At 55.4% G+C, this 27,997-nt stretch overlaps 8 protein-coding genes across 8 annotated transcripts; 3 read left to right on the forward strand and 5 right to left on the reverse strand.

The window, feature by feature from the left end:
* Positions 1–1,223: 1,223 nt before the first annotated feature.
* Positions 1,224–6,321, forward strand: KVR01_010031 (uncharacterized protein). The gene is made up of 3 exons (XM_044783179.1): positions 1,224–3,039; positions 3,112–5,412; positions 5,472–6,321. Exons 1-3 carry the CDS (start codon positions 2,322–2,324, stop codon positions 5,888–5,890), a joined length of 3,438 nt encoding a protein of 1,145 aa, XP_044641279.1. The 5' UTR covers positions 1,224–2,321; the 3' UTR covers positions 5,891–6,321.
* On the reverse strand, positions 6,298–7,721 carry KVR01_009879 (uncharacterized protein). The gene is made up of 2 exons (XM_044787284.1): positions 7,546–7,721; positions 6,298–7,488 (listed from the first exon to the last, which is right to left on the reverse strand). Exons 1-2 carry the CDS (start codon positions 7,614–7,616, stop codon positions 6,360–6,362), a joined length of 1,200 nt encoding a protein of 399 aa, XP_044641127.1. The 5' UTR covers positions 7,617–7,721; the 3' UTR covers positions 6,298–6,359.
* Positions 7,722–11,919: 4,198 nt separating this feature from the next.
* On the reverse strand, positions 11,920–15,364 carry KVR01_009978 (uncharacterized protein). Its single transcript, XM_044783649.1, has 3 exons — positions 15,141–15,364; positions 12,613–15,061; positions 11,920–12,555 (listed from the first exon to the last, which is right to left on the reverse strand). Exons 2-3 carry the CDS (start codon positions 12,769–12,771, stop codon positions 12,187–12,189), a joined length of 528 nt encoding a protein of 175 aa, XP_044641226.1. The 5' UTR covers positions 12,772–15,061; positions 15,141–15,364; the 3' UTR covers positions 11,920–12,186.
* A 745-nt stretch (positions 15,365–16,109) lies between these two features.
* On the forward strand, positions 16,110–19,238 carry KVR01_009707 (uncharacterized protein). Its single transcript, XM_044781828.1, has one exon. It carries the CDS (start codon positions 16,790–16,792, stop codon positions 18,710–18,712), a length of 1,923 nt encoding a protein of 640 aa, XP_044640955.1. The 5' UTR covers positions 16,110–16,789; the 3' UTR covers positions 18,713–19,238.
* A 51-nt stretch (positions 19,239–19,289) lies between these two features.
* On the reverse strand, positions 19,290–22,656 carry KVR01_010100 (uncharacterized protein). The gene is made up of 3 exons (XM_044791721.1): positions 21,132–22,656; positions 20,211–21,073; positions 19,290–20,116 (listed from the first exon to the last, which is right to left on the reverse strand). Exons 1-3 carry the CDS (start codon positions 22,358–22,360, stop codon positions 20,049–20,051), a joined length of 2,160 nt encoding a protein of 719 aa, XP_044641348.1. The 5' UTR covers positions 22,361–22,656; the 3' UTR covers positions 19,290–20,048.
* Positions 22,657–22,907: 251 nt separating this feature from the next.
* KVR01_009956 (uncharacterized protein) lies at positions 22,908–24,719 on the reverse strand. Its single transcript, XM_044791377.1, has 3 exons — positions 24,265–24,719; positions 23,950–24,209; positions 22,908–23,892 (listed from the first exon to the last, which is right to left on the reverse strand). Exons 1-3 carry the CDS (start codon positions 24,484–24,486, stop codon positions 23,301–23,303), a joined length of 1,074 nt encoding a protein of 357 aa, XP_044641204.1. The 5' UTR covers positions 24,487–24,719; the 3' UTR covers positions 22,908–23,300.
* Positions 24,720–24,880: 161 nt separating this feature from the next.
* Positions 24,881–26,358, forward strand: KVR01_009961 (uncharacterized protein). Its single transcript, XM_044786506.1, has 2 exons — positions 24,881–25,350; positions 25,422–26,358. The coding sequence occupies exons 1-2, from the start codon at positions 25,096–25,098 to the stop codon at positions 25,992–25,994; spliced, it is 828 nt and encodes a 275-aa protein (XP_044641209.1). The 5' UTR covers positions 24,881–25,095; the 3' UTR covers positions 25,995–26,358.
* A 271-nt stretch (positions 26,359–26,629) lies between these two features.
* Positions 26,630–27,992, reverse strand: KVR01_009798 (uncharacterized protein). The gene has a single exon (XM_044794232.1). It carries the CDS (start codon positions 27,658–27,660, stop codon positions 26,770–26,772), a length of 891 nt encoding a protein of 296 aa, XP_044641046.1. The 5' UTR covers positions 27,661–27,992; the 3' UTR covers positions 26,630–26,769.
* Between the last annotated feature and the right edge of the window lie 5 nt (positions 27,993–27,997).

The raw sequence follows: 27,997 nt of genomic DNA on the forward strand, positions 1-27,997 counted from the left end.
TTCGAGTCATCGGCAAAAAGGATATGCCCTGTCAATGGTATGGGGCAGTTGGGGGTGGGAGAAGAACCGTCTGCAGACCTGCCGACCTGCCGACCTGCCGACCTGCAGACCTCGAGGTTGGAGCAAGCTTGACCTGGCCGCTTGGGCAGGAAAATTGGGCACTGACCGGGTATTCAGTACTCAGTATTGGGTACTGTAGGTTCGTGCCAGCGCCAGGTCACGACAGGGTACTTGCTTCTTCGCAATATGGGAACGGCCAGGATGCAAATGACAAGAGAGAGATCGAAATGAGAACAAGATGCACATCATCAAAAAGGAAGCAATAGAGGCAACGGGACCAACACACCAATCTCGTTGTCTCGTTGGGCCTGAGAGGCAGAGAGGCTCAGATGGCAAGATCGTCGGCGGGCAGTCGCTAGCTACCTGGCTACCTAGTACCTACCGAGCTAGGCAGCTAGCCCCTGCCCTCCTTTGTTGCCCTACGGGGGCGCGTGCGGTACAGGCGCATGTATTTTAACCGTACCTGGCCAGAATCGACTACGGAGTACGCAGGCGGCAGTATACGTCTCTGATGCATTGACTGTGTGCGCTGCTGCCCCTGAATTCTGGATTGAGCTTGCCATATACCTAATTAACTGGCCCAGGTACCTGCGTAATTAGGCTGGTGATGTGCAGACCATCAGTGTCCACCTGGGGGACCACATCCCCCATATACTGGCTGTGCTGTGCTGTACTTGGGTACCTGGGTACAGTGCAAGTACGTGGGGGATCCGACCTGTCAAGGTACACGGTACTTGTTATCTACGGCGGCGTGCGCCTGCTTGGAGAAGAAACGAATTGGGCCTGGATGCTGCTGCGCCGGACAGACCCTCAACAAAGCAAGCAGGATGACCTTCCTCTCCTTGCCTGTCCTTGATCGAATGAATAAACCTGCAGTCTGAGGAACGGCGGGGGGGGGGGCTTGTGGTCTTTGGTGGGGCAGGAAGTTGCCGGTACGAACCAAACACCCAGCGCCCTTGTACAACTGAACCGCGCCGCATTATTACACGCTGCAACTCTGATTAGTGCAGGTACTGGACTCGCAGACCAGACAAAGATATGCACCCGCGCACACAGACAAGAGGCAGGCGCAGAAAAGCAGACACGGACGACAGGCGTCGAGTGGAGCCATTCATCAGACCCCCCCGACCACCCTCCCCCCGACCCCCACCGTTGCTTCTCCGATTTGCCCACCGCCCCTCAGGGACCGTTCAAGGGACCGAAGCCCAGAGAAGCGGCCCACAGGGATTTGATTGAACCCTGGGCTGGGCCCAGGACCGGGGGCTGGCCTGTCAGGCCTGTCTCCTCCTCCTGGGGCCACCAATGGCTGCAGGCCTCGGTTTGCGTGCATCTCTGGAGACTGGAGACCGTGAGGGACAGGGTCTGTCTGGCCAGAGAAAAAGGTGCGCGCCGTTCGGTTTATTATTTGGCTAGCTCTACCAACGTGAGCAAGCTGCTTGCTGCTTGTTGCTCCTGGCAAGGACCTTAGGTAGACAGACCTGAATACGGACGGGACAACGTGCCGTGGCTTTTCCTTGCTCGTCCTTGCTCCATCATCCCCGGCGACAGAGGGGCGCGCTGCTTTTGCTTTTTCCTCTCCACGCTTCATTTGACAGCAGTTGTTTGTTCCTGAACGGCGTGCCTGTGCCAGCCCAAGCCCTGTCTGTCTCTCATCCTGCCCCCGACCGTTACCCTTCAACTTCAGACCTCACTCTCGACCTTGCGCCCAGCATCGCCCAGTATCGCCTAGCTTGCCGGAGCACCCCTTACTTTGGACTCTTCCTGCGCACCTTGCGAGAAGCCTCAACCCAACCCTCGTCCCTGGCCTCCCCGCCCGCACTCAACCTCACACCACCCCCACCTTACATCCCTTCACCTCGCCCTCCGATCCAGCCACGCCCTGCCACGCCCTGCCGGGCTGCTTCTCACGGCTCCCGCTCTTGAGACAACTCCTGCGACGACCCTCTCCCCGGCCCCTAAGGCTCGGTCGCCTTCCGCCACGCAACACCTGCTAAAGAGATCCTTACCCCCCTCCTCGTAGCGGCACGGGCACGAGGCCCAACCCACCCGCCAACACCACCACCACCACCACCACCACCTGCGTGTCGCAACCGCTCCTGGTAGCTCCAGTCGCCCGTCCAGCACTTGGAACCGCCGTACAAGTCTCGCCCCAGTCCTGGGGCCTGACCAGAAACACCTTTCCTGGCCGACCAATGACCCCATGAAGGAGCGAGCGCAGTGGTTTAGTCAAGTGCAAGCCAGCTAGTAGCACACCCGCGGCCATGGACGCCTCCTCAGCTCCCCTCGCCGACTACTTCTGGATTGCCGGCATAGAAGACATATCCTACCATGACAATGACCTTGACCCGCGGCCTCTGAGCTCCCTCCAGCTCAACGACACGATCAGGGAGGACGCCGAGAACGAGGCTCCCGACACGCTCACCCAGACACCCACAAAGGACACCGCCCGCCACTCTCGGCGGAGCTCGGTGAACCGGATTTCCAGGATCCCTTCAAACGAGAACAACCGCTTCTCCATACAGACGCTGGGCGAGGAAAACGAGGGCAACACCAGGAGTAATCGGAGTAGCGCCACCATACGCGCAGTGCCCCCTGTCAATGGCGGTGGTGGCCCCGACGACAGCCCCTTCAGCCCCGGGGAGCCCGCCCCTGCCGAGGGCTCGTCCGCGACCAATGGCGGTGGGCAAGGCGTGGGTTTCACGGGTCTGCCAGATTTCGATTTCGACAAGGCTCTTATGAAGTTTGCCGCGGAGCGAGAGATCTTCCTGGACGACCTGAGTTTCACCGCTGGGGCCAAGCTGCAGGCGCGGCCCCCAATGGTGAACAACCTACGCGCGGAGAGGATCAAGGCCGAGGAGGGCGAGCTGAGCGGGAGGATGAGCCCCTTGAAGAGCATCAAGGGGAGTATCCGACGCAAGATTAGTTTTAGGGACATGAACAGCGTCAAGAGGCAGACTGCTGCCCCTCGGGTGCGGCCAGGTAAGAGCCCTCACCCCCAGGTCGCCCAGCACCGGTTCGGTGGTGCGCAGCCGTGTTCTAACAACGTGCCAGCCTCTGTCCGGACCACGAAGCGGCTGAGCAATTACAATTCGGTCATTCCACCTCCAGAACCCCTAAATATGGACCCGGACATGCATCCTCTCAAGAGGCGTTTCGAGCCCAAACTATTGGACAGATATCCCAAGGACTCAGCAGACGAGAAGACTCGGAGGGGCAAATTCCCGGACTATGTACCCATGTTCGCCTTTCCCAACGACATCCAAGTCGTCTCGTCCGACGAGCGCCCTCGAGCCACATGGCATGGTTTTACCATGACCTCTGACGACAACTCCAAGCTCTATGGGATCACCGTGATAGTGTGGACTGCATTGACCGCCGACGTCGCTGAGCAAGTCGAGAAGAAGTGCGAATCGTGGAGGCAGAAGCACATGTCAGACGAGGAGAGAGAGCTGGCAGCAAGCTTGGGAGCCCGCCTGGCGGCCGAGCGCGCACACCTCTCACAACTCCTCGCAAAGCTTCCCACCATCCCGTCTGGCTCTTCCGCTAGGGACCTTCTCGACGATCAGATCAGCACTGTGGAGGAGAAGATCAGCCTCATGACCGAGATGCTGCGGCCGCTCAGGCATGGCGCCGCGTCGAAGATTGATGGTCTCACAGCAGGCGACACCGGATTATGGACACCACGGGCCTATGGCATCTTGGGCCGAGATGTGACCAAGATAACATTTTGGAAAGATTGGCTCCGGTCTATTATCGTGCCCATGACGGACGGTGCAGTGTTGAGGGTGCCGCCGAGCTCGCCCAAGGTCGGACGGTGGCAGCCGCTTGAGCATTACGTCGTCAACCTCTGCATCGAGGCCGTCAGCCCCATCAGCTCAAAGACCCAGGTAGAGCTTGGTGTCAGAGAGCTCCGCCTCTACTGCCGTAAGGAGGCGGTCAACGAGCTACCCGGCTCGCGCAACATCGACCTCTACGCGCTTTTCAGATGCCTGTCTCTCGAGAACATCGTGGCTTTGTTCGAGTATGCCATGTCCGAATCGCGCATCATCTTTATCTCATCTTACACGGCCATGCTCCACCTCGCATGCCATGCCCTTGTCAACTTGCTGTACCCCCTGAAATGGGCTAGCGTTTTCATTCCGGTGCTACCAGCAAGGCTACTCTCTGCGCTCGATGCGCCATGTCCGTATATCGTCGGTATCGAGAGACGGTACGATAACATCGAACTCCCCGACGACGACTACGTGCTTGTGGACCTCGACAGAGACACCATCGACGCCACGTCGCAGCCCCATCGCCTACCCCGGCAGCACCGCAGAAAGCTCTTCTCCCTGTTGCAGATCGCGGCGCCACACAAGTTGCGCTACGGAGTCACCACTGGTGCTCCCCCGTACGCCATCGAAGCTTTCCCCTACGATGCTTTTTCGGCAGAGAATGACGGCATCTTCAACGCCAGCCCGGCACCTGCCACATTGGGCAAATGGGTGTCTCAGAACTCATCTACATTCGGCGAACCAGTCCCGCCCAACAGCATCCGAAAACCAATTTTCAACGCCTTTTGCCACGCCAAACCTGACAACTCGAGGTCTGACAGGCCGATGACAGCACGGTCCGGCAAGACGAGCCCAAACTCCTCCGTGTCGCCAGTCTCCATGACGTTCCCGCCGATGCCGACCACACCAGTATCACGGACTGACTCGGGATTCGCGGCCTCGGGCACTTTGAAGGAGAAGCGTTCTGGTCATTTTGATACCAAATCGAGACGTAGTTCGTCCTTTGGTGTGGAACAGCACCCTCCGGCTCACAGGCCTAGCATCCCGGCTCTCAACGGCCACTCACAAAACCTGTCCGTGTCATCCACTTCTGGAGACTCCCAGTCTTCGTACCACACTGGTTATGCACCGTCCTCGTATGCTCAGTCGACAATCGCGGCCTCCACTGTGATGCCCAACATGCTCGTGCAACCCGTCGAGAACACGGATACAACAGTATGGGTCGAAGGGCACTGTATGGAATGGAACGTCACAGAGCGCGATTCAGTTTGCGACATATGCGACGAGCGGTCCGAGGGCGATGGACTATTCAAGTGCAAGGGCTGTGGCTGTCTGGCACACAATCGCTGCCTGGGCTTCGTCTGCCTCGTCTGCCCCGTTGCTTTTCACGCAGACCGGGTTCGCGCCGCCTTTGTCCGCTGCCTGGCCAGCCTGCTTTATACCTACAGGAAGTATATGGGTCGGCCAAACAAACAGCAGAAGGAAAATGGCCAGCTTTACGCCTTTGACATGAGTGGCTTTATTAGGAGCTTGCCGTATGATCAACAGGAGTACGCGACGATGATGAAAGATACGCAAGGTAAGCACGCCTAGGAGATCAAACACATCACCGCGGCGGACTCTGCTAACAGGACAAAGCTTTCAACGAGTTCATCCATGAACGAGAGCGGCAACCCGCGAGCCACCCAGACAACCGACTCTTCGATGAGATCTTGGTTGCCAAAAAGGCTCGTGGGCGGCCGATGCTGTCGACTGGCATCTCACGACTCTCTACTCTTAGAGCAAGCCATAGTGGTTCTGGTGGAATACCACCCCCGCGTCAACCCAAGCTCACAGGGTTCATGGCCGACACGTCTGACCACATATGGAGGACTGCAGCCGTCCCTGTTCCCAGCTCGAAATTCCAGGGCGACTACCGTTCGATCATCACCAGGATCCCCGATAAGCTTGACCCGTCTCTCATCAAGGAGCCGCGGTCTATCGCCGGGGCACCGAAGCCTGAGCCGCGGGGCAAGGGGTTCTTGAGGAAAGCGATTGGTAGCAGCAACAAAGGCTGATTAATCGCGGCGCCGACTCGCAATATCTGTACAGTATCGAAAGCCGATGGCAGTCGTTTTGCTGTTGTTATGAATTGGGCTGCTCCTGCTTAGGGGCACAGCCCGCCCCCAGAGAGGTAGCTCCAACCAATGGTGCTGTGGGAGATGACTGGATTGCCGCCCAAATGAGGGACGGCCTTGGGAGAGTCAAGCTCGTCGAGTTGCTTTGTGTGGAAAGGTTAATTGGATCCGAGCCAGGCCGAGAGAATGGCATTGTCATTTACGAAGTGCCCATGTACAAGTAGGTGGATATTTTAAAAGAAGGAGGCGGCCTTTGAAAGGCTGGCAAGGGAAAGCGCCATCTGTTGAATAAAATGCATTCAGGCAGGGCGGATCATGGTAGTATGGCAATGATCAGAGCTGAGACAACTCGGTTACTTTGTCACAATGAGCTTCGAGCGTGCCTTGGAAGAAGCGTGTTGATTCATTGTCATGTGATGTGCCTGGTCCCAAGCTTGTTCGTAGCAAGGTAACCCCTTTGGCCCATTTCGGTCCTCCAGCCGATGCCAAGGATGCCAAACAGAATCTTGCCGTCCTGCTCTTCGACACCGTCCTGGGGGTCCACCTCCTCGATCACGAAGCACACCTGCTCCACCTCGCCCGGGTGTAGCACCGGCCGGGGGGACCCGCCCGCCTCCCAGTTGCAATCGCGGTATGACAGCCCGGGCTCGAGCTGAAGGACCACGCGCTCCAGCTCGGTCGTGTCCTCGGAGCAGTTCTCCAGCTGCGCCTCGAGGACCCACCGCCTGCGCTTCCTCGGCCCGGCCGCCTTGACCCCTTCCCCCTCGACCTTTGCCCCGCCGTCGCCGTCGCCCTCGCCGGCCGTGGGACCAGCTGGTTCCTCATCGGCCCCCTCGGGCGGCGGCGTCGGAGGGGAGCCTCCCGTGGCCGGAGATGAGGCCTTGGGCATCGCGGGCGCGAGCGGCGACGCCTTGGTCCGCACGATCAGGCTGGGCTTGCAGATGAACTGGTAGAGCTTGCGGAACGTGCGCGTCCGCCCGGACGTCTCGGTCGCCTCGTAGTACGACACCGTCACGCCGAGGACGTGGTTCCCTTCCTCCTTGAGGTCGAAGTTGACGATCCTCTGCAGCGTCCTGCCGGGCTCCAGGTCCACGCCTCCGGCCCCGACCTTGGCGTGCTCGTCGGCGGCGGCGGGGGCGGGGGCGGCGTCCGGGGTGCTGGGGGAGAGGTCGAGCTTGGTCACGGCTGTCGAGTTCGGGGTCTTCATCTCCGCCTCTATGCGCACGTCGCGGATGTACTTCCTGGACGGCCGCGGCGCCGCGGCGGGCGCATCACCGCTGGGCTGTGCAGGCGCGGGCTCGGCCACGGGCGGTGCCTCGTGGTTGGCGCATAGCGTACAGCTGAATGTCTCGCCGACGTATGCGGAGCCGAAGCTTGGTGGGAGGTTGAGGATGGGGCTGAGGAGGAAGGGCGAGGGGTTGGTGTCGTGTGTTGTGCTGTAGGCTAGGGAGGCTGGGACTGGTGGTTGGCGAGGTGTTGCTGACGACGCTGCGTTCGGGCTTATGGGGTGCTGGGCGACTAGAGATGGGCGGGAGAGTCTGTGACGTGTCAGTTCTGGGTTTGTTTGGAAACACGAGCTCGGAAGGACTGCCTACCTGAGGACCTTCAAGGAGATGGAGTGAGGTTCCTTGACCGGATCGTGAGAAGCGTATCGTTGGTGGCTCATGCTTGCTTGGTCATATCAATGAGGGTTCTCAACGATAATATGATGCCGCGGCTTGTATCAATAAAGAGCCGGCTCTTGAATATTGAAAACAAGGGCCGAATTCAGAAGTCGACCAACTTGAGGTCATCACCGTGCTCGTGAGGTATCGATACAGGCCCCGTCGTAGCTGGACCCCTACCCCAAGTCCTAACCCCGCAGTACCCTCCTGGGGGCATTGGGGGACCCCCACGCCAGCATCACAGTTGGGGATTGTTCTCCGACTTCACAGCATCCAGAACACCCCCAGTTTCACAGTCATGCGGATCCAAGGAAACTGTTTGTACAACCCAGCATGAGCTGCCATGCTGCCATGCCGCTTGGTCTGAACTGCCACATGCAGGCCAGACAGACTACTTCGCTCGTCGAAGGCCTGCCGTGTTCCCTGGCCGCCCCTTCTTCCTTTACTCAAAATGCCGTATCAGTCTTAAGGGGGTAGAGGTGACACAAGAAGTGAGCCAATTTCACATGCTGGCGCAATGGAAAACTGACTCCAGACACCCTCCGCTACCTTGGGGATCGCCTTGGCTCACCCGCTTCAACGTGAGGGAGAGAACCAGACGAGTTTGCTGCTGCCCTCTGTCAACGGCCCCCTTCTTGAATCAGGACGGTAGGAGTGACTAGGCTTGAGCCTCAAGCGCCTCCTTTCTCTACACGAGGAGCAGTTCCGTGTTAGAGAACACATTATAGCCACTAAGGATAAATATACGGGCATGTATACTGAGTCAGAGCCCCAATATAGCCATCGACGTTCAGGTAGGTCGAGCTGAGCCCCCAGTATGCCTTGCACCCAGCAGTGCAGACAGAAACCCAACCAAAGAAAGAAGATAACGCCACATACGCGGTGAAGCTTTCGAAACGTCTGTCACAGGAAGCCGTAGACTCGGCCTCCTAAATTTTGTGCGCGGGTCCAAATAAGCCTCAAGCTACAATAGATAGGATAGAAGTAAGTGACAGTCATATAAATCTTAATTCAAACCAGAAAAACACCCTTCCGGGTGACCAATTTTCAGCGCAACCAGAGATAACCCTCAATGCATACAATCAGCTCATCCAAGCCCGTCGTGATGCCGAGACATGGCCCTTGAACCTCATACGCAAGCAGCAGCTGAAATGCGTCCCATGTACTCCGTGAGAATATCTACCACCGTGTAAGAGGACCCACAGAGTGGTCACGTGTAAAATAAGGACCATAAAGGTACCTCAAGCAAATGGTAACTCACAAACAGCCCAGATTCATATATGCTCCTAATTTTAGGCACATTTAAGATGCACGGCGCAAGTGCTTCCTTACCTCTGTAGTTACGAGCAGATTTCGCCAATGCTCGTTGACGTTTTGACCTCCTTCGGGAAGCAGAAAGCACCTCACGATTTCCACTCCGCCTCATTCCGCCAAGTCAGTCGGCCTTCACTGGGGTCTCGGAACTCGGTAGATCAGGTTGGAAGCTGAGACATTGCTACAAGCTTCATAGACTACAAGACTCGACTTCCACCGGTGCGAAATTGGACTACGCCAAGAAGAGTCGGGGGGCAGACTGATCTCATCATACCCAGGCCGCCCAGCCAACGGGTGTCGAATCATCTAGAAAATCTCAACGAATTTCATTGGCCGAATTCCAGAAATTGGCTCACTTTTCCGCGAAATTTCAAGAAGCGAGGTCAGCCATATTCCTTAACATGGGTGGGTTGATAAGCAATCGAGAATATTCCCGACAGAGATATCAATCTGCTCAGTTCCCTCGAGCCAGCGTCCACCTACCCAGCTTTGACGTCCACCTACCCAGTGATTTCCATAGACCTACCTAATACCTATTTTTCTTAGTAACTCCTTTATATTTACAAGTACTTTTTAATTTTAGTATAAAGAGACTCTATAAGATAATTTTCTTCTTTAATTTTTAATATTTTAAATATAAGCTCTTTTTAATATACCTTTTAATATATTTTTTAATATACTTTTTAAGTTATATATATTTAAATATTAATTAAGTATTTAAATACTAATTAAATATTAAAAGGTTAAAAGTTAAAAAAGTAAAAGTAAAAATTATATTCTTTCTAATTTTTTAATACTTTTTTTAATCTTTTAATACTTTAAACTTTTAACCTTTTAACATTTAATTAGTATTTAAATACTTAGTTAGTACTTAAATATATATAGTCTAAAAGGCCTAGAAGGGGTGTTAGAAGGGGTGTGTGGCAGAGAAGTAGGGGTAGAGTCAAAATTAAGGTGTAGTTAGGTTGTTGTCTAGTTAGGTTGCAGGTGGCTAGGCCGAAGGCCCCAGCCTTGGTCTAGAAAACCTGCTGACTAATCTGATGACTAAGCTAGAAATCCAGTTGGCTTGCTTGCACCCCTTCGTGCCTGCCACAGGGTGCTAGAAGGGGTTTAAAAGGGGCTTATATTTAAAGTATTGAAAATTTAGAGAATCCTGGTTAGGTATATAGTTTTATATGGGCTCTATATGTAAAAAGTTGATACTGGGTAGGTCCACCGAAATCACTGGGTAGGTGGATGTTAAAGCTGGGTAGGTGGATGTTAAAGCTGGGTAGGTGGACGCTGGCTTAGTTCCCTCATGCAATCAAAGCCTTTCAATGTTTCCAAGTCCAATTCATCTTACGAGTATTTCATCTAGAGGATCACAAACCTCAAACAAGACCTTGAGGCCAGTCTCACTAGGATTGAAGCCCTCATCCTGCTTATCAAAGATTACAAGAGCCTGGTTGGTGTCATTATCGATGTGTAGACTTCATTTCTGTACAACTTAACACAAAGACTCAATATGATAATATCCATAAATCCTAAAATCTGGATATAAATAATCTCTTCATGCTTAGTGGACATAGAGGTTTTGAGAGAGTGGAGGATTCCGTCCTGGTTATGGATAATGTCACCGTATGAAGGCGCCATGTATGCCCTCGGACATATACGGAATAGAAGCGAAAACACGCATGAAGCTTTAAACTGTTCAAAAATTTAACAAGCGGAGCGAATAATGCGGAATTCAATACCAGTTCGTCGTAGAGTTAGGCTTCAACATACTGCAGTGCGCCACCTTCCCGCTTAAGCTGGGCCAAGCAACGTGAAGCGTCGTGGTCGGCGTAAGCGTCAAATTTCTCTGTCAAACATGAGCTTCAATCTAGTATTTTGGTTCTTCTCAAGCTGATATGTAAAAAGCGAATATAGTCAGTCATAGCCAGGTTCCACGGTCCTCACATACAGATGACCTGTGAACGATAGTACATTCAAGTGAAACAATATCTGCCATAATTTATAGATTACACCTTTGAAGAATTCCTTGGAATCTCGCATTGATATATGAAGCTCATTTGTGTCATGAGGCTAAGACCACGTCCCCACTCCATTCTACCTTACTGGTATTGACATTGTGTGTCTGTTTGAATGCTGGGTCTTTGAGCGTTGCTCACACAGGACTTCGGATGTATATTGAAATAAGAACGAGACCATTCATTTAGACTACATGACAATGAATATTTGGGAAGCCTTTTGCTATTACAACATTTCCTTCAAATTGAAATAGAAAGCCCCGAAACCGCTTTGTGAGACGCTTCCTGAATGTTTGGCCGTAGCCGGTTCGCTTGCATCCCGCAAGAATGTGCCAGGCAAGAATTTGGCACAGCCTCACAACGTCATTTCACAGCAGTGGCACAGCTACTCATATGCTTAACGGTACCGAAGAGTCGGCATACAAGAGTTCTTGGTATTTCGATACGAGCAGGCAGCAACGCGGAGATGACCGCGATTCTGCACCTCGGCTACAAGATCCTGCGGGCTGAGCAGGGCTGAGGACGCTGTTGGTGAAATCGTATCACACCGCATGCAGGATCTGACTTTGGACCATGTGTTGGTACTACCAGCACCTTGGGATGCATCCACTTCAGCGCACGTGGTCATTGGATCCGGTACGACTGTTATCTTGATCTTGTTACACATCCGTAAAGAGGCCTAAACGGTTCCAAAGGCAGCGCCAGAGAAGCTACGACGGATAGTAGTAGAGAGGGTGCCAAAACGCACCTCTGTAGGGCGACAGAAATGGGCTTTGTTCGTCGCGTTGACAGCCTGTCCATCGTCTAAAGATTTAGGCCTGTCTCCGTCAAATTATAATGAATTCACGCGCATTACTATGATCGACTTGCATCCACATATTATCGTCACCATTGCAGCTGAATAAACTCAGCCTTATCACTTAATCGTGATAGGAAATAGTTTGTGCATTGCTGCTGACCATATCTAGTACTTCTAAATTCTGCTCTCCATCCCAGCAGTCACCGTGAAAACAAATCCCGACTGGTAATGAGTGTGTGTGCCTTGTCATGGCGCTTGATAGAAGCGCCACAGCTTTGTAGGCCCCTGGCCGGCAGCCAGCAAGGATCCTGCGAGCCAATGGCATGTATTAATCCACCTCACCACAACCAACAGCAAAAAAGGATGAATCCTACGTATATCTCGTTATCACCTCGTATCTGCGACGACTCACATCCAGCCACCAGATGGACAGTAGTGCTGGTCGTGGCTCTAGTTGTAGCCTGACCGGCCATTTGTCTCCGCGTTGGTAGTGACTTTCCTTTCAACGAACCCTACAGAGTTGTAACCACTCCGGCCGGCCGTGTCGGCGTTGGTGGCACTGTTGCGCCCCACTATCTCCACAGAGTTGTAGCCAGACCGCCCGTCCGTCGAAAAACCGCTAGGGTCATTCCGGGTGACAATGTCGACAGAGTTGTACCCAGAGCGGCCAGCAGTGGAGACTTCATCCCGGGCTGCGGCGCCGGCGTAGCTGTCGTGGACAGGTATGGCCAGTCCCGGGTCCGCCATGGGGGCGGCGATGGGAGCAGTATAGACCGCGCGAGGGAGAAAGGTGGCCACAAAGGCGGCTAGCATGGTGAACTGATTCATTTGTTAGCGAGTATAGGACATCTGAGTTGCTCAAGAAACCGGACTGACCTTCATCTTGGTCTTGAGAGGAAGATTCTGAAGGTGACGTAGAAATCTGTTTTTATAAAGGCTGTGTGGGTTCGGTTTTCGGCGTTGAGCTGAAAGAAAAAGAGCGAAGGGTGAGAGAACAACCTGTCCCCAAAGCTCAACCTTTTGTCTCATGCCCATCTTCTTCTTATATACTCGCCATGTGCAACCGTATTGTCGACGTGAAAGCTGTGTGCCGCGGACACCGCACGCCGCTGCCGCTATCTCCCAGGATCTTTCAATTCGACGCCGCGCAGGATTCGATCACAATCCATCACAACAGGCAGCAGCAGCCTAAGCCTTCCAACACTGCCCAAGCGTGCCTTAATCGGTCATGATAGAGGGCGCACAGTAAGCAGACAGACCTGTTGGTGTGTCGTCGGACATCACCATGAGGTTCTCTGGCTATCGGCGCTCACTTGAAAGACCCCCAAGCACAATCCCTCTCAGGAAGGATGAAGATAGCAGCCAATGCTTGCTCTGTGACCAATGTCAGCGCGCGTATCCCAAGTGATGGCCCAGCACAGATGAAGCAAGCGAGGGTTGAGAGACCACAAGCCGCGATGAACCAATAGATAGTCTCATCACGACGCTAGTCATTGTGAACCAGGGACTGCAAGCATGTTGGCAGCCTTCATTGAGGCACGTAGGATGCAGTTGCCACCATAAGGCTGGCTGTCAGACTGATACTGGAACGGCTTTCCTTGTTCTGGTCCCAGATGGAGGGGGCCTTATCAGTGTGTCCATCACATTCCTCCGGCGAATGCCGCCGAAGACGCAATGGACCCCTTTGATTAGAAGTCCAAGCATTGTTCTGTCCAGGATTGGCAGTGGTGGGGATTCAATGGAAGGGGAGACTGAATGGATATTGTTGATTTCTCGGATTGCCCGAGAGGTCGAAGAACGGGTCTTGGCAATCCAATTTCGCCAAAGCCAGACGAGGAAAAGGAGAGAGATGCCGCAATATTAGATAGGCAAAACAGTATTTATGAAAATGGAAACATCTCAGCCTTGTCGTGTTGAATCCAGCTCTGAATCCGAGAGCCGGGGGATATGAAACGTGCCCAAGTGTAAGGGAACACCCCCCGCGCCTAGTTGCTTGCGTAGTGGTAGCCAGACGGCAGGATCACATACTCCATGTACAAACCTATACTCAAATGTCAGAGCTTCAAGAAATGCACAAAATGTGGTCAGAAGCCAGTAGAGCCCAATTAATGTCTACCAAGTCATCCTGGAGACACAATCATCCCGTGTACCGAGTGTTTTCTACGGGAACCAGTCTGATAAGACTTGGCCGTGCAAGAAGCAGGGTAGAGGGTATAATCAGCAGAGAGGTGTTCAAGGTTTGCAGGCCAGAGCTCGTAGTTTTTATTCGATAGGAGGTGAGGTCAGGTCATGGTAGGTAGGACAGTCAGCATTGCCCCAGTGGTTCACTCCGTAGATGTTGTGGCGGCGTAGTGGACACTTGAGTGGATCTTATGGATGTATACGGAGGAAGCCAAGAAACAAGCATGCTAGTTTCGGCATCAATAGGTGGTGGATATGATATAGATATTGACTGCGGTTCTTATATGATGTAAGCCGGACGGGCCGGGCAGTCGGACCGGGCTCTCTGGGCCGGGCGCCTGTCGTCCGGGGAGCTGGTGTCACGAGCGTATCCGACTCGGCCGATACGGAGGTCCCGTGCCCGCAATAATAAGGGACAGGGTTATGACGGGGCGATGGGAGCCCGGAAGCCACGAGACGAAGAAGAAGGGCGTCTCCCGTTTGCCTCGACAGGGAGGCAGAGGGACAGGCGTGACAGGGAGACAACTTACAAGGGAGGGAGAAGGCTTGGGTCGAGTGGACAGGTGGAATGCGGGGGACCAGGGTGTCTCAGCGCTAGAACGGTACCCCAGGAACGGAATGCAGGCGAGATGGGACCGGGATGGGGAGCAGTGGGACCGAAGGCAGGCCTCCCCTGACGGGCAACGGAGTTGCTGATGCGGCTCGAGCAAGGCACGTGGACGCTGTGGGCGGTTTTGTCGACAAAGCGTTACCTAATGGCAGACGAGCAGGCCAGGCGGGGCGGCTGGCTGCGGCTCTCCCCGGGCAATGGGAGTGAAGGAGTTTGATTGCCCTCTCGCCCAGTCGTCTTGATGCCAATGTGCGACATCGCTGGAATGTGGCTCGCAGCGGGTCTCCTAATATCGGAGAGTGGTGACGGTGGACTGAGACTGGCTCGGGAAGACGCGGGTGTCAGGCCAACTGGCGGCGAACTGGCGCAGGACGCGATGGGCCTGATGGGCCTGACGGGCCTGACGGGGCCGCCAGCCACGCCAATGTCCGTGCAATGGCGCGGCCACGCGAGGCTGTGGCGATTGTCATGTCAGCCAGCGGTGGTGACGTTGGCGGAGGATGCGATGTCGCAGCAAGCCGGGGCCTGATGTGTCTGTGCAGTCTCCCGTCAGCTCCGTTGACTCGTTGACTGTATTAGCCACGAGGCTGCTGTGGCAGGACGAGCCACTAGCCTGCGGTCGGCGACCCATGTGCAGCACACACTCTGCACTACTGAGGTGGCCGGAGATGCTGCAACCTGTGAAACCAGTTGGAGGTTGCGCTTTGTCATGGAAACACCAAGCTGCATTGCAAAGACGTAATGGCGTGTGAGGTTGAATGAAGCAGAGGGGAGAGAGAGCAACGCAACGGCAGGACGGAGGGGGTTGGCCTCATTGCTCGTCATTATTGTGGCATCTTGGTTATGCTGGAGACAGACAGAGACAGACAGACAGAAGTCCCGCCTGGTTGGAAGCTTTTGTTGCCAGCAGCCGCCATGGCCATTCACAGTTGCTGCCGAACACCCCGCATGTGGCCCTGTCAGCCTTTCTCCTACCAGCACGCTGTACAGATGTACTGTACCCATGCCAGGTAGCGTCATGTACTTGTACGTACGTACACTACACTTTTGGCGCTAAAACCGACGGGGGCGAAAAAAAAAAGGCCCAGCAACGGTAAAGAAAATTCCTGCCGTCGGCCTGGCAGAAGGCATTCTCCAAAACACCGTGCACTCCGCACACCTCATGCGACAACAAGCTCGCAGGGAGCTCTCGTTTTCCATTACCTGACAGAATTCAAATGCCCGGGTCGCGTCTGGTCACACGGGCAGCCACGGGCAGGTCGAGGATGCGAGACAGGCAGACAGGGGGCCCTTTTGGACGACCCTGCAACAGCTAGGCTCGACTCGGGCGTTCAGGTGACAAAGAAATACTCATTGCTTGGATCCGCATCTGTTTCCATTACCCAATCCACAGGTAACGCGCCATGGCATGCCATGACATGGCACCGCCTGCTCTTGGGTGTCTGTCTCCCTGTTCTGCCTGTCTCCCTGCCCATCCCATCCATCCCATCCGCTAGCCGTCCTAATTATAATACGGCAGTCAGAAAAAAAAAGATCAAATCCTTTTCTGGGGTCGTGTTTTTTTTATTCTTCACCCGCCCGCCCCCCAGCCTGTCTTCTTTCCGGCCTTCTGTCACGCTATTCGTATTTCCAGCACTTTGTACCTCGTGGTACCAACACCTGACTGCTCGTACAATACTCCTACAACACTCCTAGTGCACTCCGTCCGTACAAGTAGCAGGCGCCGTCTCCTGCCTCTCCTGGTCCAGCCGTCCAGTCATAATTCGTGCTAGACTAGCCGGTTGCAACCTCTTGCCCACACACCGGTCGCCATTTCCCCTGGCCTTGTCGCGCCTTACACCCGCCTCGCCCTGCCTTGCCGTGCCTCGCCCTGTCCTGACTGGAACCAGAACCCCCTTTGCCCTATTAGACTGCATCGCCGTCCGGCCTGCACCACACCTCACCTCACCCCTTCAAACGCCATATTACGAGCCCATCGCAGGCAACGCCCATACCGCACATAACACCACCCTTCTTTTTCTTTCTTTCCCCGCAACGCTCCTGATTGCTTTTACCTAAGATCCTCCTCCCTTTGACTAATGGAAATATTCACCTGGTCATCAACACTCACGTGAAACCACCCACCGACTTCCTCTCCCTATTACTGCGGTACTGCCCCGGAGCCCCCCAGAGGCCCAGAGGGTGGCTCCTACTCCGTACTTATCCTACTTGCTCCGTACCACATTCCAGACCCAAGGACTTTTTTGTCCCGAGAGTTCCACCATGGCCGTGCCAACAGCTGCGACCGCGGCACCAGCCAAGGTCAATGACCGATCCACCTCGTACAAAATCTCTCCTCCTCCTGGCAGCCCCAAGCCCTCCTCGCCCAACCTTGCAAACTCTCGCACCTCTTTCTCGTCCATAAGGGAGGACGACACCGACCTGGCCCAGACCTTCACCTCCTCCAAGGTATCTTGCTACACCCTGCAGCAGGAGCAAGCAGTCAGCGACGACGATTCCCCCGGTACTATGGTTTCCCAGGCTCAGTTCTTCGCACCCCTCACTCAGCCTGGCAGTCGCCTGCACGGCAATTGGGTCCCTGCCGACGATTTCAAGGGATGGAAGCAGATCAACGTTCGGGGGAGGCTGGCCAGCCGGAGCTTTGGCGACCTCACATCGCTGACCCTCGCCTGGGAGCCTAGGCCCGCTCCTGTCAAGCGGAGGCCGTCCAAGGTCTCGGGCGAGTCTGTCCTCGAGAGTCTTCCTCTGGAGCTCCTCAGCTCCATCATCAACCTGCTGCTCCTGGACGTCCCGCCCAACGGCATCACAAAGCGGAACATGGACCTCATGTCCCTCCTGCTCACCTCTAAGAAGCTCCACGGTGCCACCCTGCTCACCCTCTACCGCCAGATCACCATACCGCACTCGAGGATCTTCTCGAAATTCCTCGCCCATGTCACCCAGCATCCATCGCTCGGCACTCTGGTGCGGCGGTTTGATTTCTGCCACTTTAACCCCACCACCCTGTTCATGACGGCCAGCGAGCGGTCCCAGGCCCGTAACCTGACCTCTGACACCCTTTCCCAGGCGCTGGAGCTCACGCCCCACCTGCACGAGTTCCTGGCCCAGGAGCACATCGACGACGAGCTGGATGCGAGGGTCCTGCAGAAGCTGTTCTTCGGGCTGGAAAGAATTCAGGCCCTCGACTTCTGTGGTTGCTCCTGCCCGTCCTTCCGTGACGCCTTCACCGCCACCATCTGCTCGGCCGAGTGGAAGGAACCGGTCGGGCTCAAGAGGCTGTCCCTGCACAAGTGTACGACGCTTCCGGTGGCAGTCTTTGAGAAACTGCTGCCAAACCTCCCCCTGCTCACCCACCTCGACATCGCGGGCACCCAGGTCACAGATGCGGCCCTGGCGTCCCTCCCCAGCTCTGCGCACATCACTCACCTCAATCTGGCCAAGTGTAACAAGCTTTCGGCCGATGCCATCATCAACTTCATCTCCACACACCCCGCTGTTACCCAGTCGCTCGTCTGGCTGTCACTGGCGACGGACGCGAGGGTCCACGAGACATTTGACGCTGACGCCGTCACGAGGCTCTTGCCTGTCCTGCCCGCGACCCTCAGGTCGCTCTCGCTCAAGGGCAGCAGCATGAACCAGTCCCACATTGCGCTACTGCGACCGCTGACCAAGCACCTGGAGGAGCTGGCCCTGGGCCGAGGCCTGGGCGTGAGCGACACCAACGGCCTCTTTGTTCCGGACCTTGACGAGCAGGCGGGAGAGGATACCGACGCCGACGGCGACCGTCTGATGGCGACCATCGACGATTGGGAGCCCCACACGCTGCGCTACCTCGACCTGTCCGACATGTGGAGCGGCGACTTTGACCTGCAGACGCTCTACAACACCTCCGGCTGCGCGCTGCTGACGGGCCAGACGGGCCCGCTCGAGGTCATCGAGGTTCCCGAGGACGTCGCCCGCCGGCTGGCCAAGGGTCACGCCCCGCTGACCCGCCTGGGCTGGCGCGTCAGCGAGCTCGGCAGCCGCACGTGGGTCGTCCGGGCCCAGGACCAGGCACAGCCACACGATAACGGCAGCAGGGGCTGGAAGATGGGCGCCGAGAACTGGGGTATGCGCAAGATCCCCGTGGCCAGGGCCGAGGTCGGCGGCATGTACGGGAGCTTCATGTTCGCGAGGAAGCTGTAAGATTATTGGGCGACCGTTTTCCCGCCAAGTTTTTCTTTTTTTTTCCTTTTCTTTCAAGGTCAGGCAGGTCCCTCGGGATAATTCTTTGCATCATCTTCGATTTTCTACATGGTGGCCTGGTCCTTGTCGGGAGTTACCAAAAAAGGAAAGGGATTCACGATCATCACGAGGATTGTTCTTGGCAAAGCGAGCATTATACATCTTCCCTTTGGGTTTATTCATTGGGTTTCGGAGTCTAGCCGGGGTCGTCTTCTTTCTGCAAATTTTCTTATGGGGGTTTAAACAAAGATAGCACTGGGGGATGGACAAGATACCCAAGGAATTGCATTGAGGCGAGCGAGCAAGAAATTTCGTCTTGAGTTCTTATTTGGACTGTCTGGTCATTCCCATCATACCATACCCTTGAGATACCAAAAAAAAGCATCCCGCCGTTCTGCCACTTCCGCCAGCACCACTAAATAGCGATCTAGTTTATGCTAAACTGTACATAATGTTAGGCTGAAATTGAAACCTGTCTTCGCCATTACATTTATCCCATTTCGCTAGCTTATAAATGTGTGCATGCAAAAGTCCGCAGCCTCGTAAAGCCCCTATACCCCATCGTTTGTGATGGTGCTGCGCGGTCGATGCCTCCTTCACTCTGGGAACGGCTCGAGGGTCCTTGCGTTATGTCTCCGAAGTTACAAACAGTTGGGCTGAGCAAAGTCTATGATTTCCTACCTAGGCATTGCAGATAATTATGATGCTGGAACCAGAAAGGGCCTCTTCTGCGGCTGGCAGACCGATATCAGACCATTCGAGAATTACGGGTACAATGACATTTAGCTTGCAAAAAGCCCTGGTCGCTGGCACATGATGCAAGCAAGGGCCGGGCAATGAATGCTTGATAAAGTTCCTAAGCCGCCATCGGGAAGCAGGCGGGTCGTGGCCATTTTGGAGGCTCCGCGTGTAGAGGCTGGATTTCAGATACAAATAACAAACCGAGGTTACCCATATATTGAACCCCTCTCACTTGGAAGCATGCTGGTCTTGTCCCCGGCTGCTCTATAACTTTGGGCGACGAAGGCCCTGGTCGTCCCGTACATTCCGTGTCCCTCCACGGGTATCTTGGGGGTCGAAGCTGTCACCGCGACAGTACCAGTCATCAAGGCTGTCAAGCAGGAACTCCCCCTGTCTTCATAAACCGCGCTCATGTAGGCACTCAAATCTCAAAGCAGATGTATACTGAGACCAGCCATCCTGTCTTGGTGACAATGCCCCCTTCGCGATATGCTCTCCGCAGTCCGGGTCGCCCAGCGGTTGCCCGCCACAAAGCGCCTCGACACTCGGCCACGCGTTATCGCCCGTTGACCTTTTTCCCGCTAGCCGCCATTTGATTTTTGCAGTCATTACAATACCATTTCACTGCCTCAGTTGTCAGTAACCATAGCTCTCTCAGAATTCCCATCCACCCTCGTGCAACAATGCCGGATGAAGAAGAGGAGTTTGGATGACTTACCGCTCTTTCCGGGGGCGACTTTTAAGCCCACACATCCCAGATGGAACCACTCTCTCGTGCAATGCTCGCCATCACAGCCTACCATCTGACCAAAGGATACCCGGTCGCAGTAACAGTAGGTCGGCTCGTCAGGGTCATACACGTCATTCTCGTCTGTCGGTACTGTGTGGTCCTCGTCCGCCGTGGGCTGCACGAGGGCTTTCTGGACCGCGGCCGCATGTGCCGCGGAAGCTCCCTTTTTGTGGGATCTCTTGGGCACTGCTGGTGCCTCGGAGTTTCTTGATGGGCGGGAGCGAGGGTTGTTATTGTTATTGTTGTTGTTGGTGGTGGGAGGATTGTCGGGGAAGCTGCCAATGGCGGGCGTGGAGGGCTTGCTGGCTCGGCCACTCTTCGTGGTGGTGACCTGCTGCTGCACGGCCGGTGGCGCAGTTGCTGGTGTGGGCTCTTTCCGCACCTCAACCTCCTCGGCGGGCTTTGCAGAACTCTCCTTCGGGGCCGCCGCTGGCACGGCAGACTTCGGAGTCGGTGCCCTTTCGCTCTGTTGCCTTATAGGCTCAGTCTTGGGGCCTGCGCTTGGCGGTTCCATCTGAGTCTTCGCGCTGTCACTGGCGGCAGCAGCACGAGGGCCATTGTTCGGCGGTGGGATCTCGATAGGCGCAGGCACATTGCCGTTTGCCTTGTTCGAAGCCACGGATGGCGGACGCTTGTCTGCGATTGAGGCGGTAGAGTTCTGGCGGGCTCTTGCTGAAGCCGGACGGGGGTTGGCAGGGGGTGCGGGAGATGCTCGTGGGGCCTTGGACGGGTCGGGAAACGCGCTGATGACTGGTGAAGATGCAGCCGACGGCGGCTGAGCGGGCCCGGCCCTGTAACGAGCTCACGTTAGCTCTCATAGATGTCCAGGAGGTGCTGACGAGCACTTACCTCTTCTTGGCCTGCCCCGTAGAGTTGGGCAGTGCCTTTCGCTGCTGCTTTTTCGGCGCCGGCTGTTCGGGTGCTGGCGTCGCACGAGGGCTCTCTGATGCCTTTGTCTTGGAGTTCTTGCCGTTCTGCAAGACCGTTGCCAGTGACCGCTCGGCAGGAGTCCCCGAATTGGGAGGAGGTTTTTCGACCTTGCGCCTCTTCGGGGCGGGTGTGTTGCTGGCTGGTGTCTGGCCAGTAATGCCCAGGCCAACATTAGCAGGCGACTCGGCATTCGCCGCGGCGGCGGCAGTTTTCCTCTTGGAATTGCTCTGGGTCTTTTTGTTGTTTGCCTCTGGTTTGGTCTTGCTATCGTGGTCGTCGTGCTCAGACTCGTGTGCATGGTTCTTTTGACTCTTCTTGGCGGCCACTGCCTGCTTCCGCGACTCACTGCGCGCAGCGGCCTCCTCTGCGACAAACTGAGCGGCAGCAGACAGGTGAGCAGCGCCCTCCCTCCTAGTGCGCTCTGCCTGGGTGTTCAGCGCGCGTGCCGCTCTGTTCTCTGGGTACGCCCAATGCGAGTCGCTTCCCCACTTTGCCTCCTCGCTGAACTCATCCGAGAGATGAGGCCAAATGTCATCGATGCGGTTGAGTTGCTTACGGAGCGCATCGTTCGCTGTAGATATGACATGATTCTTCTCCTCAAGCGAGTTAAGCATTTCTTGTATCTTGACGGCGGTGGACCGGAAGAGGTGGCGGCGCGCCAGGTTGCTGTCGTCAAAGACGCTCGAGGCAGTCGAACCATTGGCCGAGAACTCGGGCAGAGGATTGGCGTGAGGTGCCGCTCCGCTAGAGCTGCCAGCGACGCTCATGGGCGCCGAGGCCGGGGCGGCGGAGCTCGTGGCATCGTTGAGCGATCGTGCTGGGCCGGGCGGTGGGCTGTCGAGGGCCTCCTGCACGTACTGGAAGAGCTGTTCTTGCGGGGCAAAGACCTTGGCGTCGACCTCCTTTAGAAGGGTGAAATGTCGCACAAGCTCTTTCGGAAGAGCCGTGATAGCATCGGCGAAGTGGGTCACGCCGGGGAAGATGTCTATAGGCTGTTCGGCAGTATTGGCGCTGGACAGCGAGTCCCGTGGGCCGAGGCGGTTAAGGCCTGCATTCGATCTTGGAGGATTGGTTCGAGTCTGGCGGACGGGCTGAGATCTCCGATTTGAAGACGATGGCTCGCCCGTGACGACCTTCGCGGTCTTCATTCTGGGCGTTCGCTTGCGAGAAGAAGAGAGGGGAGGGCGGTCGGGGTGGGAGTTCGTGGCGAGAGTTCGTGGTGGGAATTGTGGTGGCTCGCGGGTTTCGAGCCGGGAGGGAAGATAGATTCAACTCTCTCTGCGACAGCGTGAGCACGCCTATCGGTTCTCTAGCAAAGTCCTGAGAAAGATAAGAGTAGAAGCCGCGGGTCTAGAGATTCAGACAATAAGCCATTCTTGTTGAGGAACAGAGCCCCGGTAGCTCGAGGAGTTTTGGCCGTGTGCTGTCGAGGGCAGGAGAAAACTAATCATGGGGAGAGGGCGAGGAGGGAACAAGACCTAGAACAGACCGGGCGTGTCGAGCGGCCGGCATTGGGGCGGGCCAGCGCAACCCAGAAGCTCTCTAGCGCCACAGGGGCCTTTCGATTTGTGAAGTGACGCACCTTCGGCACCGAAGCGGCGACTGATAATCAAGGGGAAGAAGATAAGCTTGGTTCTCGGGCATTGCACTGAAGCTGCCACAGAGCACAACACATCGTGACACAGCATTATCTCACGAGCTGACATTTACATTGTCTTTTTTTGGAATATCCCGCAGGAGGTTGTATATGAGTCGTCTGTCCTAGGAAGCTGTCCCATATGGGGTTCCGAGGTTCAGAATACTGGTGGACGGCTCGTTAGAGCTCACAGACTGTTATTTATCTAACCTCTTTTAACCGCATCGTAACGCCAGACTATGGATGTGTTCGATCACAGACCGCAACACACATAATTAGTTTGATTGTAATGATGTAGCCTTCCGGATGCAAACCTCGCTCTTGAGCTTCCTCTCCGTCCGAACCATCTCCCATCTGTTCACTGCCCAGGTGGACATCATTGTCGAGACGACGGCAAAAATATGGAGGAAAGCAGATTTGTGCTGCGCGACGCCAACACGCAAGTCCCACATTCAACGCTGCTTGATTCCTCGCCGGGGCTTTTCGTCCCTCTCCTTCTGCTTCTGCCGCCACTGCCACTCGACCAAGACCGGCAGGAAATGCCACAGATCGAAGTCTGGCCACATGCACTCGAGGAAGAAGAGCTGAGTGTCCTGGTGGCACTGCCACAGCATAAAGTCACTCAGCCTCTCCACCCCGCTAGTTCGAACAAACATGTCCAGAGGCGGGTCTCCAGCTGTGTACATGTGGTCTGTCAACGTCTCTGTGTTGATGGTCTCGGGGTCGGGATATCTCGCAGTGTGCGACGACGACGGCCTGGACGGCGCGTCGGGCAGGTGTAACGTCGACGCCGTGGACGAGACGGAATCATCATGGCCATCGCCATCCTGTCCTGAATGCTCTGCCGTCGAGGGCGTTTCATCTATTGACGGCAGTGTGTCGGGCCGGGTCAGCTTCCTAGACTTGATGCTCTGTGAGATGCGAGTCTGAGAGAATGTCGAGTTCTTAGGTGGCGGAGTTGTCAGATAGTCCTGCACTGTTGTCCGGACCGCGTGGGTCATTTCCTCCCTTGAACCGTATGGGAAGCAGATGTTCAGAACAGCACTGGGATGGGAGTCAGCGGAATGTTCTTCTGCATAGGCCTTTACCGGAGAAGTTTACCCAGTGTTCTTGCTGGTGTTCTCCACGGCTCTGTCAACGTATTCCAGAACATCCTTTGGGATTAGCTCTCGCTTTCCGCATATCTTGATGCGGGCACCATATCTGTCCAGGACCTCCCCGTGCTGCATGAGTTGTGAGAGCTTGGTCTTGGCCAGCAACATCAAGCCCTCAACTTCGCGTTGTGGTCGGTTGAAGTTCTCTATGGCGAAAGCATAGACAGTGACAACCTTGACACCAGTCTTGTAGCAGACTTCTAGGATCTAGAAGGCCGTGAGTTGACATATTCATAGAGATGGGCAGGCAACAGCTCCGAACCTTAGCCAGGGCCTCAAACCCAAGATGGTGTCCTTCCAGGCTCTCAATTTTATGGTTCTTGGCATATCGCCTATTGCCGTCCATAACGAATGCTACGTGCTGGGGCACCGGGCCCTGCTTGAGCGCCCCGATGAGCAGCTCATGCGCCTGCCGGAGGATCCATTCGGCCGGGGGTGAGCTCAGTAGCCAGCTCCGGAAATGTGCCAGGTACAGGTCCGACATGGTAGAGGCCGAGGTTGCAGGAGAGTCGGGCGAGAGCAGGGTGGGTTAGAGACGGTGGAGGGCGTCTATCACAGTGCAGAAATGATCAGGTTTTATAAAGGGACGGGATCGAGGCTGTACATCCAAGAAATTGCCGTCTGCCAAGACGACGACGACGCACGAGCTTACGACGGACGGACAAGTGAGATCAGGATGTTTGAAGGCTGGAGTGATGGTAAGGCAGTAAGGGAAATACCCGGCATCCTCAGCCACTGTAGCAAATGGATCGGCCGTTTTGCATGCTTCTGCCCCTGTGCCCATGATCCCTGCCAGACATGGGCAGCTGTGCAGGGATCAGCAGCTAGGCGACACGAGCCGCAGCGCTCAATGACATACGGAGTACTGACATACTGGCCACTTCCAACTTAGCCCAAGCTCCGTCTGCCGTTGTCACCAAAAACCGTTGCAAACAATTGCACCACGTACTAAGTACACTACACCCGGGCACCTGTAGCCTCCTCCCCTCAGATCTCAGACGGGACACCACCAGGCTACACTCGGACAGCTCGCCCCTGTCAGCCGTAATGCATTCGTAGCAACAGACCGACCCGGCAACATCACGCTCATACCATGTCCTTTACGAACGCGCCCGTGACGAGGACCCTCGTCGTCGGGCTCGTTTCGTCCTCCGTCGCCGCAAGCCTCTTCGACTTGAAGCATTACTTCTACATCCTAGTCGATACACACATCTGGAAGTACCACCAACCATGGCGAGCCCTCATATTCCAGCTCTGCTACACCAATTCCTCCGAGGTGCTCTTCGCCGCCATGACCCTCTACAACATGCGTGTCGTTGAGAGGATGTGGGGGTCCAGAAAATATGCCGTATGCCGTCTTCCCACGACCCCGATCCCCTAGATCCGCAGGGTATACTAATGTGTGGAACAATGCGACAGTCCTTCCTCGTCGTCTCCGGCCTCCTGACGAGCCTCCTCACCCCCGCCGCCATCATCTTCCTGCTCCGCCCTCTCACTGGCGGCGTCTTCAACTACCTCCCGGCTGGCCCGACCCCGCTCATCTTCGCTACCCTGGCGCAGTACCACGCCATGATCCCGCACATATACAAGTACCGCATGGCCCTGACCGCGTCTTCACCCAGCACGAGCAACGGCGCGGCGGGCCTCACCTTCAGCGACAAGTCCTACCGGTACTTCCTCGCCATGCAGCTCGCCCTGTTCCAGTGGCCCGGCTCGTTGTTGGGCGCGGCCATCGGCTGGGTTGTGGGATACGTCTGGAGGAACGACATGCTGCCCACCAGGGTCACGACATGGCGGCTGCCCGCCTGGATGGTCGGCATGAGGACGCCAAAGAGAAGTCAGGAATTTGAGGGCCTGAGAAGGCGGCTGGAGGGAGAGAATGCCCCGAGTGCCACTGCGACCGGAACCCAGGGTCAGGGAACAGATGGCGATGTTGGGAGGAGGAGGACTCTTGGACAGCAGGTTTTGGACCAGGTGTCTGGCGCAATCTGAACATACCAGAGAGCGTCAGATGTGATTTGGAACAAGCCTTCCCCAGCCAACAGTATGGGCCTCTAGAATTCTTCAACGAAACATCTTGAGTTGGAAGACATAATGCCAGCGGAATCCACATGTAGAGTGCTACATGCGTTGTCTTTCGAAGACACACCGCGCCTTGCTTGTTTACCAGCCCTGGAGTTTGTTGCGTTACTAAATGTGTGCTTTGAGTCGGATTATCTGCCAGGATTTACCGGTATCGCAACACTGTTGCCTCAGCCCGTCTGAATTTCAGAAAGTTCTGGAAGCCAACATCAAGCACATGACTGTTACACCTTCAAAAGCATGTGTAATGTCACACTGTAGCCCCTGTAGCTTGCCTGCCTACCTCTAAGTCGTGCTATGGGAAATGATCCTGTAGACCGTCTGTCTAGAGGTCTTCCTGAAGAGGCTACCTCAACATGTAGGTGCTTTTCTGGGGTTTTACCTCAGGAGGTTACCCTCTATAAGTTTGGGATGCTTTGAAAGGATACTCCTATGTGAGGCTGCCTTAAAGTGGCTGATTTCATCAAGAACAACGTTACGACTGAGTGACAGTAACATGAGCCTGCCTCTGTTTGTCACACTTGTTGAAGTCGGCAGACGCCCAAGCTTTGTTTACCAGCATTCTGGTATTGTGATTCTACGACTAGGTTCAAGTGTTCGTCGACCTTTGGCGCAAGCTCTCCGTGTCATTCAGTTCCTCACAGCTCCGAGAAAATGACTGGCAACTGAGCCCAGGCTGATACAGCTATGCACGCAATATTGATCCTCCCATCATTTTCAGAATCCTCTTCTTGTCTTCTTCGGAGTAAGTCATATAATCTTCCAGCTTGCGCTTCTCGAAACCATTTTGTTCCCACAAATCGATCTCCTCGTGACCAATCTTGTGTAGAGGGATCCCGAGGTCCTTGGATACGGTATCTTTCACGAGGTCCATTTGGATTGGGCTGTGGGCTAGTTCCTTTTTGGCTGCCTCCGAATCCTCGAAGAAGACGTCAATGATATGCTCATTCAAAGACTGGCCCCTGGCAAGAGCTCTATCCATGCCCTTGACCATCCTTTTCTTGTTGTATGCAACAGGCTTGAACCAGTTCATGACCTTTTTGTAGTCCAGACGGAACCCAGCCGGGTCGTATGTCGGGGAGCCGCTCGGCCCCTTGTCACGACATTTGTGGAGGTGATGGAAGGTCGCAGAAGGATCTATGCGAGTTTTTTCAATGTACAGCGCTTCTTTCTGCATGACATTCAAGCGCCCCTTGGGCTTCGCCGGAGACGGTGGGCAACGAGCAGCCAGCTCAGCAGGTATGTCATGGCTGTCATACCGTGGACGCGCTTCCCGCCCAGGAGTGGGACGCGGGTCCTTGAGTTTGCTCCTGTCCCAGTCAAATTCAAGGTCAGGCGTGGTCAGGCGCGGTAGGGGCTGTTGCTGCTCGACTTCTTGTTGCGTCTGTGAGGGTTCAGACGCGTCGTTTGAAGGCCCGCCTGAGCTCTTCTGTTTCTTGGCGGGCCCCTGTTGTTGGGTCTTGGAGTCAGACGCGCCCCTCTTCTTTGCGGGAGCTTGTGTGAGCTCTCCAGCTGTTGCATCATTCACGGGACTGCCTTTGGGTGAAGCCACAGCTCCCGGACGCGTTCGCACCATTGTGGAGTACAAGTCTGAGGTTTTGGCGGGGGTCGAAACTTCAAACGTTCAGAAGTAATTTGCCAAGGAAGGAAGTTGGCATCCAGAAGCTGTAGGGGGCAGTCTTTTGGTATTTCTTCGCGAGAGCCAGGAGGTCAAGTGAGGAGCCAGAACGTTAAGGGACACGATCGATCGCGAGAAGCCGTGCTGTGGACGCGATGTTGATCAACGCGTTGGCCAGAGCACGGGGTATTATTTTGGTTTTCTGGCAGGCGAGTATAAGTCCAGACCCTGCAATGGATAGCACGTCACTTGCTCCACTTGATCTGTCACCTGCTGTATGTCTCGACGGGTGTGT

Source organism: Diaporthe batatas (genome assembly GCF_019321695.1).
Source record: "Diaporthe batatas strain CRI 302-4 chromosome Unknown Contig00012, whole genome shotgun sequence".
In the NCBI taxonomy this organism is placed as follows: Eukaryota; Fungi; Ascomycota; class Sordariomycetes; order Diaporthales; family Diaporthaceae; genus Diaporthe; species Diaporthe batatas.